Source organism: Ovis canadensis, chromosome 5 (assembly GCF_042477335.2).
Source record: "Ovis canadensis isolate MfBH-ARS-UI-01 breed Bighorn chromosome 5, ARS-UI_OviCan_v2, whole genome shotgun sequence".
In the NCBI taxonomy this organism is placed as follows: domain Eukaryota; kingdom Metazoa; phylum Chordata; class Mammalia; order Artiodactyla; family Bovidae; genus Ovis; species Ovis canadensis.
The window spans coordinates 77788059-77802591 of record NC_091249.1 but is presented as its reverse complement, the minus strand read 5'-3'; the positions used below and the strand labels follow the sequence as shown (position 1 = coordinate 77802591).

General features: G+C 44.9%; 1 protein-coding gene across 7 annotated transcripts in view; it reads right to left on the bottom strand.

The window, feature by feature from the left end:
- GRIA1 (glutamate ionotropic receptor AMPA type subunit 1) overlaps window positions 1-14533 on the bottom strand; it is a 355517-nt gene that overhangs the window by 107536 nt on the left and 233448 nt on the right. For all 7 annotated transcript variants that reach the window (XM_069589980.1, XM_069589979.1, XM_069589983.1 and 4 more), the window contains one exon: window positions 5196-5300. In XM_069589980.1, coding sequence (XP_069446081.1) covers window positions 5196-5300 — 105 coding nt within the window. The remainder of the gene's footprint in view (window positions 1-5195; window positions 5301-14533) is intronic.

Below are 14533 nucleotides of genomic sequence, written 5' to 3'. Positions count from 1 at the left end.
TTTTGATGAAAAGAGAACTGGCAAAGTTTTTTGAAGAGACATTGCACTTTGGAGCTGAGAGCAAATTTCCTTTTCTTAGAGAAAAGGGCTGGATTATTATACAGCCCTTTGATTTTCTACTAAGGATATGGAGGAACTTTGATTTTATCTCAAAGTAAATCAGAGCTAGTAGTTTGGTAAAAATTGGGCCCCACTGTTCAAGAGAAGATTTAAATAATTCTGACAGTAACAGGTCTTCTCCTGGTGCCAGTTAGAATTTTTGATCTCCTGTTTTCCATCTACCTCTAAAGAGTCTTTGAATATAGAAATGAGTCTGTCATGAGATGATAGATTAGATTTTTTAAAGTAAATATAGCCTAAAAAGAAGATGATCATTGAACAGTATATACAATGGATCTACCTCTCACAGTCATCAAATCACATTGATACATTTGTAGTTGTGTCGTTTGTAGCTCTAAGCTGCCTCTGAAGCCACAACTCCTGACCTCCAAAAATGAGACCCATTGTGATAAAGTTTTACAAAGGAAGTTGCCTATTGTGGCAGAGACAACCTGGTAACCAGCAAGGATTCTTGTTCACTATTCATAGCCTACAGGTATGGTGGGAGGTAGTTACGTAGACTGCCATTGCAATTTCCAGCCTGCCATGTGTCTAGATGGGCCAGGAGATTGGGTTGGCCAGTGGAACGCAGAAGTGATGCATGCCTCTCCTAACCTGACTCCCCCAAATCCCCAGCACAGTTTCTAATATCTTTCTTCCTCACTTGTTAGCTGGCTGTTGATAGGCAGGAAGACCCAAACAGACAATGGAGCCTCCAGAAGCCTGAGTCTTAACCAGAGTCCCCAGTCCCCCAAACTGATCACTGGGTGAATAAGAACTAGACCTCTGTTGCATTAAACAGCTGAGATTTTTAGAGTTCATCTGTTATTGCACCTTAACTAACATACTTAAAGAATTTTAACTTTGTAGGTTTGCATGTGACTTTATCTGAGTTCTGCTTGAGGTGTTATTTCATTAAATTTATCAGCATTTTTTTTCCTTATTTGCTGGCAGATCTATGGAAAAATGGGCCAGAGTGGTATGCTTTCTGGTTGCCAAGCAACATTCAATATGCTGCCCGCTCATTTAATGAACAACCACTTATTTGCATGTGCTTACTATGCATCAATTTGTTATCGGCACTGAGGATATAATAAATAACACAACCATGTCCCTGCGTTTAGAGAGCTGACATTTTAGTGGAAGGAGGTGGAGAGGAGGGGAAGAAAGACAATACATATTCAGACCAGGGGTTGTCAGACTTCACCTTTAAAGCGCCAGACAGTAAATACTTTAGGCCTTGTGGGTGAAACAGTCTCTGTAGCAACTACCCATCTCTGTTGTCACAGTGCAGAAGCAGCCATAGCCAATACTGAAACAAATGAATTTGGCTGTATTCCGCCCCCCCCAAAAAAACCCACAACTTTATTTATGGACCCTGAAATTTTAATTTCTTGTAATTTTCACATATCATGAAGTATTCATCTTTTGATTTACTTCAACCGTTTAAAAATGTAAAAATCATTAGCTCATGGACTGTAAACAGACAGGCAGTTGGCTGGATTGGGCCTGCAGGCTGAAGTTTACCAGCCCCAATAGAGATCAGTAAACCAACAAGAATATCTCAGAAGGGGGATATTCATAGAAGCACTATGAAAAATTAGGATCATGGGAGTGTGCTCGGCAGATGGGGGTCACTTTAGATATTTTGGTCAGGAACGGCCTTTCCAGAGTGACTTCAGCTGGGCCAGACTTGAATGACAAGGAGAGATACTGCACATCAGACTACAGTGATGGCGAATGTCGGGGAAAGAAGCAGACATTCCAGGGTGGCTGTGGAGTTGTGAGCTAGAAAAAGAGGAGCAAGAGTTCAGAGGGCTTCAGTATCTGGGTCTGAAGGCCACAGTAAGGAGTTCTGTTACCTTTAACCTGCAGTGGTGTATTAGTCTGACTCTTTGCGGCCCCATGGACTGTAGCCCACCAGGCTCCTCTGTCCATGGAATTCTCCAGGAAAGAATACTGGAGTGGGTTACTATGCCTTTCTCCAGGGGATCTTTCTAACCCAGGGATTGAACCTGGGTCTCCTGCATTGCAGGCAGATTCTTTACTATCTGAGCCACCAGGGAAGCCCCTGCAGTAGGAAGCTAGTCAGTAGCTTTAAGTGGAGAAGCAATATAACCTGATATATATTTGAAGATGATCAGCTCTTGTGCTGAAAAACAGCCTTGAAGAGGGACAAGAACCTGGCCAGCAGGATTAGTGACCAGTAAGGAGGCTCCTGTGTGAGTCCAAGCAGGTGTAGAAGGTGGCTTGAGCTCCGGAGTCAGCAGTGGAAATGGAGAGAAGTGGTTGGATTGAATAGAACAGGACTCAGTATGTCTAAGGAGCTTCCCTGGTGGTAAAGGTCGCAAAGAGTCAGACATGACTTAGTGACTAAACCACCACCAGTATGTCTAAAATTGGGTAGCAAAGATTTAAGGAAAAGACTTCCAAAGGATGTCTGGACTGGACGGCTGTGAAGGCTTCAGGACTTTTAATTACTTTTGACAGAAGGAGGACTTTGTGTCACTTTCTTTCCTACCTGGTCCTTCCTTTCCAGTTACACTTGGGTCATAACTGGGAATGAAAAATTTGAGACAGGGCAAGGGTGACTGAATTCAAGTTGAGACTTGTCTTTTTTAAGTCAAAACATAGCTACCGGACCAATGGTGATGAGAAAAGATGGTTACATCATCAGTGCTGGCCCCTTGATGAAAGAGCTTCAGGAATCTTCCTGCACTTCTCTCTTGGCAGCCACTCTAAGAATTTGTGATGCTTCTTGAATTTGACAAGGCATTTTATTTGAATAGAGCTCCCTATTTGAATCAGTACCCCATGGCGAAGTGGAATCTCTGAATGGCATTTCACAAGGCTCTAGATTTAGTGGAGTCGCTGCGCATTCTGGCATTTGAAGCTCCGAAGTGTGGGATGAATGTATGCCCAGAGACCACACACATTTCAGTGGGATATCAATTGGACCCAGACACCTAGAGTGTGTGTTGGCAGATCAGTGGCCAGAATACGTGCCTAAAGATCAGGAGACAGTCCCCAAGGCTCCCAGTTAAACAGCAGCAGTCCCTTTTTATTACATACATCAGGTGGGGCCACGCACTGTTCACTGAAACCAGCACAACAAGGTTACCCATGAGTCTGAGAAATTACTTTGTTCGGAGGCTGATTGAGGAAAAGACCTGAAGCCGCAGATGTGGAGGAATTGATTTTCTGAAAGTCAGATTCCCTGTAACCAAAGGCTGCCCAAACCCACATTCAAAGAAAGGATTTAGTCATTGGAAAGGAAGTTGAAAAACAGCCCTGAGCCCAGAAAAATAAAGCACAACCATTTGTTCTTGGATTTTAAAGTTACTGGGTTATTTCAGTTTGTTATTTTGCTTATCCATTCCATGGGCTTGCACAGCCTAACTCACTCATAGTCAAGGCTGATATAAAAATCCTTGTGACCTAAAGAAGGCAGTTGAAACAAACAAAACATGGGTTGAATGGCCAATCCATGCCAGGGGCTGCTTTGGGGAACCCCTTCACACAGGCAAGGAGGTGGCAGACATTGTTTCGCTCAGTGTTGATGGATGTCCTGAGAGATAAAGGGCATTATCCCCCATTTGGAGGTGATGTCACTGAGGTTCTGGGAGGCTCAGTTGTTCAAGGTCATGTGTGTAGTAGAGAGTGAGGCAGAGACTTAATTCCTGGTGTGTCTGTCTTCAGTGCCCCAGCTTGTAACCATTCTGCCAGTGTTTCTCACCACACCACCCAGAGCACCATGAAGCCCACAGACTGGGAACAGAGAACATGAGCATCACTGTCCAGTAGAACCTGCAGTGATAATGGGCGTGATCGACATCCGTGCTGTCTAGTGTGGCAGCCTCTAGCCACCTGTGGCTATTGAGCACTTGAAGTGTGGCTAGTGCAACTGCGGGACCTCTAAGTTTTCATGATTTAGAGTTAAAATGAAATAGCCAACCATGGCAGGTGGCAACTGTATTTGACAGCACTGGCATAGAGAGTATCAGGTTTGAGAGACTGAGACCTAGTCTGCAATGTGCCAGGCCCAGCCCCCAGAACTTCTGCTTCCATTAGATCATTTAACCCCCACTTAAGGCACAAAGAACCTGATTTACTTGCCCAGAGTCACAGGCTGGTAAGTGGTGACGCCAGGATGGCCTCCCAGGATTCTGGGGCTAATGCTCTGACGCTCTACCAGCGTCATACTGTGCACGCATAGCCTCCTACTTGGCACAGTGTGTCACCCCAGGGAACCAGGGATGTGATGAAGGCCAGGGACAGTCAAGCAGAGGTGGCCATGAGGCGTAACAAGGAAGCCCAGGGAAGGCTCTCCTGGGGAGCAACATTCACCCTGACTCTGGAAGTCAGGCTAGAATTGGGGGATGGGATAGAAGAGTCCTAGGCAGAGGGAACACATTTGGAGGCTGGGGGGTGAGAAAGAACATGATATCTTCCTGGAAGTGAACGTTGGTTGGAGTGACTGGAGTGGAAGGACAAAGAAAGTGAGTGTCAAGGATCAAGGTCAGAGAAATTGGCCAAGGTCAGAATGCAGAGTCTGGTAGAATTCTGAATGTTTTCTCCAAGAATTTGAATGTTGTTCTAAAATGTTTAGTAAGTGTGTATGTTTAGTAAGTATGTAAGAGTGTATACACACACACACACACACACACACACACACACACACACACACAGAGAGAATACGACCAAGTGTGGATTAGGAAAAGGTGGTTAACTTCCTCAATAAACCATCATTCTCAAGTTCTTACTTGAAACCCCTCAGGAACAGTAGTGACATTTCATACACATCTGTTACTTCATTTTTTCAAAATATTTTCCCATCCCTTGGATCTTTACAAGCACCCTAAGGCAAAGGTAGAGATTTTTTATCTCCATTTTGCAGTGAATCAATTCTCAGAGGAACAACTGACTTGCCCAAAATCCTAGCTGGCTCGCAGCAGAGCCCAGATTAGAATCCTCACTGCCTGCTTCTCTTCTAAGAGATCAAGTCCAGGACAGCGGGTTCCCCAGGCCCTCAGCTCCGGCCTGAGCCTCTGTTCAGCCCTCTCCTCCCTGTGTAATGGAAGCAAAGGGAGCTTTACCTTTCGGATGCCATCATGCTTCATTTCGATCACGTGGAGGGTGTAGTTGGTCCGCCGTCCTTTCTCATTAAATTGCACATTTCCTGTCAAGCCTTCAAACCGCACCTGCAAGAAAAAGCCAGGTGGTGACCAGTGAACTCTGAAGTTGCGCTTCATGTTTGTTCATTTGCTGGCTTTTCCTGCTGAACGGAAAGCCCAGAACCTGAGAAAGTTACATGGGATGAGGTCTTAGAGTAGCATCGATCCTAAACACCTCTCTACTCCGTTGCCTGGAGCAGGCATAACTGTTGGAGAACAGTTCTCCTACTACAATGAAATTCTTCCCGAAAACTGCTTCACCCATTGCCTTTGGCCAACAGTGAGAGTGGATCAAAGTTGATCTTCATAGGAAGTCTAGTGCCATCCTTAGTCCCGTACCCCTATCAGGACCACCCCATTAGAGTCACCGCTCCTTAGACATACACCTTCAGATGTGGAAACTGAAGCAGGCCCATGAAAGAAGAGACTGGTGTGCCCGCCCTGGTGAGGCAGGGGAAGACCCAGGGCTGGGAGCCAGCCTTGTGATGCTTTGGGCCGTGCCTCAGTGTTGCTTTGTAATTCCTTTGTGAGGCCAGGGAATAAAATACCTGGGAACCTGAATACCTATAATTGGGTGACCTGGGTTTTACCCCAGTTTTCCTCTGAACAGCCAAGTGACTGGATGATCACCTCTCCAAGCCTCTAGTTTCTAAAATTCCTGCTCCATCTACCTTACATGACATAGCAAATGTGAAAGTGCTATGCAAACTTTAAAGTATCTGAGGAAACCTTTTATGGTAAGACCAGATCATGTAGGACTTTAAATAGGTCTCAACTGTTGAACCAGTATGTATATAGGAAGCCCCCAAATATGCCTCATAGGATTTCTCCTCCACAAATGAGTCGGATTAACCTTTCATGGCTTCCTATCTTCAGGCTCATTTTAAAGGCTGAGTGGTTAGCATGGGGCATCCAGGATCTTTGGGACCAAGCCTGCTGCTCTGGAGGTGACCAATAAAATTGGTCCACCCTCAAATTGGGGATGAGTCTAGCTGTGTGTCATCAGCTCAGGTACTAGAAATCACATTCTCCAACCATAATCTATCACGTTTCCTCAGATTTGTCTGGCCTAAGGCCAGTGAGATGAGTCTGTACCTGTAACCAATATGAACCTTGCCCTCTAACCCAGCATTATTTATTTCCCCGCCTCTTCAAATAGGCTTCAAAGGAAGCTTTGCAGGGTGTAACCATTTTCTGACAGTGAATGACCAACCTATCTGCCTCTGGAAGTTATAAGAATAGCTGGGGTGTGTGTGAGGGAGAGGGAAGGACGGAAGGAAAGAAAGAAAGGAAGGAAGAAAGAAAAGTGTGTCTTTTCTCAGGCTGACCTTCCCATCACCTCCTGATCTGAAGTCCAAGTAGGGAGGTCACAACAGGCCTAGAGCACTGAACAAATTATGCAGCAAATTCTTCACTCGCTGAGATGAAATCTGGAGAAATTCTCACTCTGGAAAATCTGGGCTACTTTTGCTTTTCAAAGGGAAGCAAAGCGCCAATCCTGCTACAAAGAATGAGGCACGAACAATTTTAACCCATCAGCAGCTTCACCTCCCCTCCTTGGTCCCCTCTGGCCCATCTTGAGCTTCCCATTCATTGCTGTGTGCCAGCTCGTGTGACTCATTTGGAAAAATAGGCTGAGACAGATGTGCAGATGATTTGCAGAAACAGAAATGTGTCATTAATGATTCAAACAGGCATCTATCTTTGGCCCCAGTGTCAAGTGTCATACTAATTATCATTATGTCATGATTCATACGCTAATTGCTTAATGCCTCTATGACTCAGTTTCCTCATTTGTTTAATGGGACCCATTAGGGTTAATTATGTCTTCAGTTCAGTTCAGTCGCTGAGTCGTGTCTGACTGTTTGTGACCCCATGAATCGAAGCACACCAAGCCTCCCTGTCCATCACCAACTCCCAGAGTTCACTCAAACTCACGTCCATCAAGTCCGTGATGCCATCCAGCCATGTCATCCTCTGTCGTCCCCTTCTCCTCCTGCCCTCAATCCCTCCCAGCATTAGAGTCTTTTCCAATGAGTCACCTCTTTGCATGAGGTGTCCAAAGTACTGGAGTTTCAGCTTTAGCATCAGTCCTTCCTAAGAAATCCCAGGGCTGATCTCTTTCAGAATGGACTGGTTGGATCTCCTTGCAGTCCAAGGGACTCTCAAGTCTTCTCCAACACCACAGAAAAAACATCAATTCTTCAGCGCTCAGCTTTCTTCACAGTACAACTCTTACATCCATACATGGCCACTGGAAAAACCATAGCCTTGACTAGATGGACCTTTGTTGGCAAAGTAATGTCTCTGCTTTTGAATATGCTATCTAGGTTGGTCATAACTTTCCTTCCAAGGAGTAAGAGTCTTTTAATTTCATGGCTGCAGTCACCATCTGCAGTGATTTTGGAGCCCCCCAAAATAAAGTCTGACACTGTTTCTACTGTTTCCCCATCTATTTCCCATAAGGTGATGGGACCAGATGCCATGATCTTCGTTTTCTGAACGTTGAGCTTTAAGCCAACTTTTTCACTCTCCTCTTTCACTTTCATCAAGAGGCTTTTTAGTTCCTCCTCACTCATTAGGGTGGTGTCATCTGCATATCTGAGGTTATTGATATCTCCCCGGCAATCTTGATTCCAGCTTGTGCTTCTTCCAGCCCAGCGTTTCTCATGATGTACTCCGCATAGAAGTTACATAACCAGGGTGACAATATACAGTCTTGACGTACTCCATTTCATATTTGAAACCAGTCTGTTGTTCCATGTCCAGTTCTAACTGTTGCTTCCTGACCTTCATATAGGTTTCTCAAGAGGCAGGTCAGGTGCTCTGGTATTTGCATCTCTTTCAGAATTTTTCAGTTTCTTGTGATCCACACAGTCAAAGGCTTTGGCATAGTCAATAAAGCAGAAACAGATGTTTTTCTGGAATTCTCGCTTTTTCGATGATAGAGCAGATGTTGGCAATTTGATCTCTGGTTCCTTTGCCTTTTCTAAAACCAGCTTACTGGAAGTTCACAGTTCACATACTGCTGAAGCCTGGCTTGGAGAATTTTGAGCATTACTTTACTAGCATGTGAGATGAGTGCAATTTTGTGGTAGTTTGAGCATTCTTTGGCATTGCCTTTCTTTGGGATTGGAATGAAAACTGACCTTTTCCAGGCCTGTGACCACTGCTGAGTTTTCCTAATTTGCCTGCATATTGAGTGTAGCACTTTCACAGCATCATCTTTCAGGGTTTGAAATAGCTCAACTGGAATTCCATCACCTCCACTAGCTTTGTTCGTAGGGATGCTTTCTAAGGCCTGCTTGACTTCACATTCCAGGATGTCTGGCTTTAGGTCAGTGATCACACCATCATGATTATCTGGGTTGTGAAGCTCTTTTTTGTACAGTTCTTCTGTGTATTCTTGCCATCTCTTCTTAATATCTTCTGTTTATTTTAGGTCCATACCATTTCTGTCCTTTTTTGAGCCTATCTTTGCATGAAATATTCCCTTGGTATCACTAATTTTCTTGAAGAGATCTCTAGTCTTTCCCATTCTGTTGTTTGCCTCTGTTTCTTTGCATTGATTGCTGAGGAAGGCTCTCTTATCTCTCCTTGCTATTCTTTGGAACTCTGCATTCAGATGGTTATATCTTTCCTTTTCTCCTTTGCTTTTTGCTTCTCTTCTTTTCACAGCTATTTGTAAGGCCTCCCCAGACAGCCATTTTGCTTTTTTGCATTTTTTTTCCATGGGGATGATCTTGATCCCTGTCGCCTGTACAATGTCACGAACCTCTGTTCATAGTTCATGAAGCACTCTATCAGATCTAGTCCCTTAATCTATTTCTCACTTCCACTGTTTAATCATAAGGGATTTGATTTAGGTCATACCTGAATGGTCTAGTGGTTTTCTCTACTTTGTTCAATTTCAGTCTGAATTTGACAATAAAGAGTTCATGATCTGAGCCACAGTTAGCTCCCAGTCTTGTTTTGGTGACTGTATAGAGCTTCTCCATCTTTGGCTGCAAAGAATATAATCAGTCTGATTTCGGTGTTGACCTCTGGTGATGTCCATGTGTAGAATCTTCTCTTGTGTTATTGGAAGCGGGTGTTTGCTATGACCAGTGCGTTCTCTTGGCAAAACTCTGTTAGCCTTTGCCCTGCTTCATTCTGTACTCCAAGGCCAGATTTGCCTGTTACTCCAGGTGTTTCTTGACTTCCTACTTTTGCATTCCAGTCCCCTATAATGAAAAGGACACCTTTTTGGGGTGTTAGTTCTAAAAGGTCTTATAGGTCTTCATAGAACCATTCAACTTCAGCTTCTTCAGTGTTACTGGTTGGGGCACAGACTTGGATTACTGTGATATTGAATGGTTTGCCTTGGAAACGAACAGAGATCATTCTGTCATTTTTGAGGTTGCATCCAAGTACTTCATTTCAGACTCTTTTGTTGACCATGATGGCTACTGCATTTCTTCTAAGGGATTCCTGCCCACAGTAGTAGATATAATGGTCATTTGAGTTAAATTCACCCATTCCAGTCCATTTTAGTTCTCTGATTCCTAGAATGTCGACGTTCACTCTTGCCATCTCCTGTTTGATCACTTCCAATTTGCTTTGATTCATGGACCTAACATTCTGGTTGGTTTAAGAATGAAATTAGATATTTTTTGATCAATGCTTGCCCCATGGCAAGTATTCAACAAAGGCCAGCTCTTATTTTTATCGTTACTAATAGTATTATTAATATTACCACCATATTCCAAGTGTTTATGAAACATTTTGCACATATTACCTTATCTTCATTCAGAGGAACCCCTGAGATAGGTTGGTTAGGGAGAGATTAGAATCTTCACTTTTTTTTTTTTTTAATATTTATTTTATTTATTTGGCTATGTCAGGTCTTAGTTGCAGCATGTGGGGTCTAGTTCCCCATCCAGGAATCAAACCTGGGCTCCTGCATTGGGAGCATGGAGTCCCAGCCACTGGACCATCAGGGAAGTCCCAATCTTCACTTTCATGGCAGAAACCCAGACTCTGGATAGCAAAGTGATTTACTCATGACTTCCAGGCCTTACAAGTGTCCGAGGCAGGTCTGAAATCCAGAGCTGGTTTCGTCACTTCATATACCAAGTGGCCTCTCAAATGGAGGACCACGCTGCTGTCCTTGGCTCTGGGAGGTGACACAGAAATGTGTAAAGTCGTGTGTTCTCCGTGCATTCCGCTGCCACCCTCTATTCTAGCTGGGCCTTCCCCAGGCCACACTCTAATTCCTCTGTACAAGTCACTAGGCCTGTTTCTTAGTTTCCTCTTCAAAGGACTGAAGCGTTTAGCATATTGTCTGGGACATAAATGTTCAGTGTATGGTGTGTGTTATTTAAGTGACGGTGATGGTGAAGAGAATGATGATCACCTCTATTGCTACTGCTGTGCTGTGTTCAGTGGGCACGAAGTATGGACAGTAAGATTTAACATGGGCATGATAAGTTGTGACCTCACAGCAGGGGATCCTTTCAGCAGAAATAAGAGTCTTGTTGCTGTCATTTATACATGCCTTTCTCAGTTTCCAAAAAAATAATCATCAGCAGCAAAGTTTTGTGACCTGAGGGCCTCTTACATTGCCACACCGTTTCACAGGAGGCTGCTTATGCGATCTTCCCAGAAACCCAGTGAGTAGCAAAAGCAGAGCTTATTTTGCTGATTGTACAGGTAGAATTATTGAGACTCAGAGCTATGGCACTTGTGTTCAGGATTCACAGCAAGTCAGGAGAGGCCTGGCGAGCTGAAGGCTCTTTACTGTCTAGTTATAGAAGCCAGGACTTACACACCCTGAGATAAAGTGTGTGAAAGAAGATGTCCCAGAACTACCCTTCCATGATGGCAGAGCAAGGGGGGATGTCAGGAGACTAGATTAGCCCCAAACCATGTATGAGGACAGTCTGGACTCTTAAAGGAATAAGCTTCTCAGAAACACATGCTTTGGCCACATCTGGAAACTGCCATCCTATCCATCAGTACTGAGCCTCTGAGCCCCTATTCCCTCCCACCCCCACGCTGGGGTGACAGGAGTCAGGCCACGGGAGACTTGGAGTCTTCCTGAGTTCCTGCCTTTTGGACCTCCTATCACTGTCCTGGCACCTGCTGACTCTCTCCATGAAAGATGGGGATTTAACCTTGGATTTCTGGTCATTTGTATTGGGTGCCAGTTCAGTGTCTGCCATCCATGAGATGCTGAAGCATACTTGTTCTTTCCTGCTGGTGCTGGGAGAGTGCTTGTTAGCGTTTTTACTACTTGAGCCATTAGCTCTGATGACTGACTCCTGCATCTCCAGCCCTGGGGGTGGGGGCAGTGGAGATACCCTGGCCCAGGGCTTCTACAGCCTCTCTTTGGCTGCTTTGAGGTGGGTATGTTCTCTTGGCTTCTCCTCCTGAATGCCCACTGGGTGTGGGAAGCCAGAACCTGTGGACCAGGGTCCTGGGTATTCCAGTGGGGCAAGCAAGTCTCCGGACCCCTCTGAGCTTCCACTTTCCCACCTGATCAATGGGAAGAATAATCCTGGCTCTAGCTATCTCAGGCAGTTGCCCTGAGCTTCAAAGAAACTTATATATTATCCTTTAAAAAATTTCTTTTTGAGCCTTGTCACAAGCCAGAAATGGAGGCAGTGTTATGAGGATTATATTCATTTAAGAGATGAGGAAATTAATGCCAGAAAAGTTGAGCAATTAATCCAGGATCCTCCAGATAGTGCTTGGTGGAGGCATGGTGAAAGCCCTGCTCTTGTCCTCCTAACGTACTAACAGCCAAGCACAATGGCCCGAAGTCCTCCTTGTACCCTCACTGTAGACTCTTGCTGGTATCCTTTAGATCCTCACCCAGACCCTCCAAAACCCAAATCACTCTTTGTTCAAAGTCATCCTTCCTTTAAGGCATGCATGCTCATCCATCTCAGTTTGCTTGGGATCGATCGTCTACATCTCTTGTTCTGGGATAATTGGTAATAGCTCTCCCTTTCATTCCCCAGTGTCCAAGGATGGATGATAAATTATATGGTTATCCTAGTTAAAGCCCCAGTCACATGCCTGCAGATAGTCTGGTAATGTCCACAGTCCTCAGTCGTAGCATTCTTTTCTGACCATCCAGAGCATCAACAGCCTGGCTATGTATGTGATTTAGCTTCGAGTCCACAACTTTACGGCTATTATTATTTCTTAGGAGCATATCTTTCCTTCAACACTGGGTCTTCAGTTTGAGTTGCAGGACTGTGTCTTATACCTTTATTCCCCTCCCCCTCCCCCGACCTCATCTAGCGAAGTGCCCTGTTAATCTTCACTTTGATGTGTGTGATCATTGGCTGACAAACTGCAAACACAAATGCTAAGAGGGCTGATCATTGTTTAGGGCAGGTGTTCTTCAACTTCTTAGCTGGGCTTCTGGAAGTGTCTGTGGTTCCCCCTGACTCATGGTCATGCAGAAATATATGTGTGCATTTTTCTGGGGAAAAGGTACAAAGCTTTTTTTGTCCTGTCATATCCTCAAAGGGCCAATGACCTAAATGCTAAAAGCCTGACTTGGGGAATTCACTCTTTTCTGCCAGCCAGAAGCCAACTTATAGGTACCCTGACGCTTCCTCTTTCCTGGAGCATTGAGGAGTTCCAGGATTGTGGGATCATTAATATTCTGAGTGGCTCCTTGGATGTCAGGCAGGGTGAGGAGATGGGGGCAGGCAGGCGGCTGAGTTATCTTCACCCTGCTCCTGGGGAAACTGTAGCAGGGTGAGGGGGAGCCGAGGCCCTTGGATATTACCCAAGGCCACGTGCTATAGCTGGCTGGGCCAGAACTCATTCTCATCTGCTGGGCTGGGCCTTTGAGGCTTCAGAGCAGAGCAGTTAAGGGTACAGTGAGGTATCAAGGAGATGTGGGGTGGAATCCCACTTTTACCACTAACTAGCTGTATAATCTGGGGGAATTCTTGAACATCTCGGTAGCTCAGTGTCTATATTTATAAAGCACAGTTAATAAAACTAGCTACCTCATAGGGTTATATTATAGGGGATTCAGTGAGATCAGTCATGTAAAATATATTCAGAACCTTGTGCATAGTGAGCCCTGGACATGTCATCGCTGGTATGACTCTCAGTTTTAGAATAATGTGCTTATTTCTCCTGGTCTAACTCACAGACTTCCCAGCTTGACCACAAGCTGACCCTCAGGTCCCTCCCCACTTGTGACCTGAAGGTCAGAGGTCAGGGTAGAAGTGATTTGAGATCCCAAGTTGGGGTCCAAGGACTGGCTACCATTGGGATTTACCTGATCTACTGTGGGCACACAGATTCTCCCTAGTGGCATGGCTATTTAAAGAGATGGGTCTAGAGGGTGAAATGGGTAGACAGCAGCCATGACTGTGTGTGGGAGGCCCTGAGGTTCAGTACGTACAAGCAAAAGTCCCTGGGGCCACAGGACAGGCTAGGGGCATGAGGAGGAGCCCCAGCTGGGGATCTGTTACAGTCTCTGCTGCTAAGCTCCTATGTGATCCTGGGGGAGTTCCTGCCCACTCTGGGTCAGCTGCTTCATCTCTAATGTAAGGAAAAGTGGGAGCTGTCATTTCTCAGGTCTCTTTCTGCCATACATTTAGTGATAAACAAAGATTTGATCTGAAGATTTGTGATTTGAAGTGATAAACAAAGATTTGATTCAGTTTGAACAGCTGATCTTCAGATCAGAATGTTGATTATATTTTGTTTTTGTTTTTGCGGCTAGTTCTCCCCACCCTACCTTTAGCCACATAGAGACTAAGGAGAGTTTCTTGAGGACGGGCCTTGCCTTCTCTAATTGTCCCCAGAGCTTGGTCCTAGGCCAGAGCATACAGTAGGCTCGCAGGAACAAGCTGACTGGCACACATGTCTTGACTCAAGACAGTATAGAGCAATGGTTCTCATCTTTTCTGGCACCAGGGACCGGTTTTGTGGAAGACAGTTTTTCCATGCCCAGGGTAGTGGCCGCTGCCATGGTTTCAGGATGATTCAAATGCATTACATTTATTTTGTACTTATTGCTATTGTTATTAATATTACACTGGCTCCACCTCAGATCACCAGGCATTAGATCCTAGAGTTTGGGGACCCCTGGTATAGAGGAGATCATTATTATTTTGATGAAAGCAACTGCCTCGTCTCAACCCCACTGAAGGCAGAAACAGAAGACTGAGCATGTTACAACCAGAAAGACGTGGGTTAGAGCATAAGGGAAATTAATTAGATGCTTGGAATTCATAAGCCAG